Consider the following 1,150-nt stretch of genomic DNA (forward strand, 5'->3'; position numbering starts at 1 on the left):
TGCTGCCTGAGGTTCGAGTCCACATTGTTCTTTACCCAGTTCCTGCTTATTTCTGGAAAGTCATGCTGGAAAGGGAAAAATGCAATAATTACACAAAACACACTAAGTGCAAATTAGGTAAACACAAAGGAAGGCAGCACAGTGGGATGGGTGCAACCTGCCATGCAGGTTGTATGCAAGTTGCCAGGCAACACGGAAGTTAGAGGCCCCGGGCCTTCCTGCTTGTACAATTGGCAATAAATCAGAACACTGTCTGATTTCCATCCACCTAGGTTTGCTGTGAACTTTCAGACGGGCTTCAGTGACAGTGACATTGCCTTCCACTTCAACTCTCGGTTTGAAGAGGGCGGGTATGTAGCCTGTAACACCACACAGAAAGGACAGTGGGGGCCAGAGGAGAGGAGGATGATCAATCCCTTCCAGATGGGAATTCCTTTTGAGATCAGCTTCCTGGTGGAGAACCCTGGATTCCAGGTGAGCAGAATTCTCCTCTTCCCTCCTGCTGCCTGTCCCCTTGCCCCACCGGGCCTGGAGAAAAGCTTTTAATAATTACCCAAGCAATGCTATTATGCAGATAAGAGGAGCTTACATACCTTCACCTGCACCTATTATATCACCTGTTGCTTCTGTTACCAGGAAATAAGAGCTAGGTAAGTCCCCACCTGCTCTTTGGCCTTGGGTTCCAGGTGACTGCCATCCTCTGCTGCAGCCTGTCCGCTCCAGGTCCTTGACAGCATTGTTTTCGGTGATGCTGTGGCAGCCCTTCTGCAGGCCCAGGGGCGGCTCAGGGCTGCATGGTGTGGTCATTGCTCTGCAGGCAGAGCAGTGCTGCTGGGCCCGGGGAGAGGGATGGCTGCGTCTGTGCTTCTCCGTGTGAAGGGGATGCTCCCAGGCCTCAGTGTGCACCCTGAGGGGCCCTCTCCTCTGCTCCCATGAGCCCTTTAAGCATTTAAATGCACAGATTGAAATGGCATCCCAGGTGAGCTGAGAGAGACAAACCTAGAGCAGTAAACAAGCAAGAACTCAGAAACCAGAACTAGAGCCAAGTGGTGACTGGATTTGGTTGCACTTGGATCACATGTGTGTTCCTGTGCCCGGAGCAGCTCTGAAGGCTGGGCCCCACCTACAGGGGATCGAGCTCACAACCAGA

General features: G+C 52.3%; 1 protein-coding gene across 1 annotated transcript in view; it reads left to right on the forward strand.

Annotated features, from left to right (window-relative positions):
- The window catches only part of LOC102768660 (galectin-9B), an 8,232-nt gene extending 7,501 nt beyond the window's left edge, over window positions 1-731 (forward strand). Inside the window, exons 3-4 of the mRNA XM_015568583.1 lie at window positions 273-474; window positions 687-731. Of these exons, the coding sequence (XP_015424069.1) occupies window positions 273-474; window positions 687-731 (247 nt within the window). The remainder of the gene's footprint in view (window positions 1-272; window positions 475-686) is intronic.
- The last annotated feature ends 419 nt before the right edge of the window (window positions 732-1,150 follow it).

The sequence above is a fragment of the Myotis davidii genome, unplaced genomic scaffold (genome assembly GCF_000327345.1).
Source record: "Myotis davidii unplaced genomic scaffold, ASM32734v1 scaffold2945, whole genome shotgun sequence".
In the NCBI taxonomy this organism is placed as follows: domain Eukaryota; kingdom Metazoa; phylum Chordata; class Mammalia; order Chiroptera; family Vespertilionidae; genus Myotis; species Myotis davidii.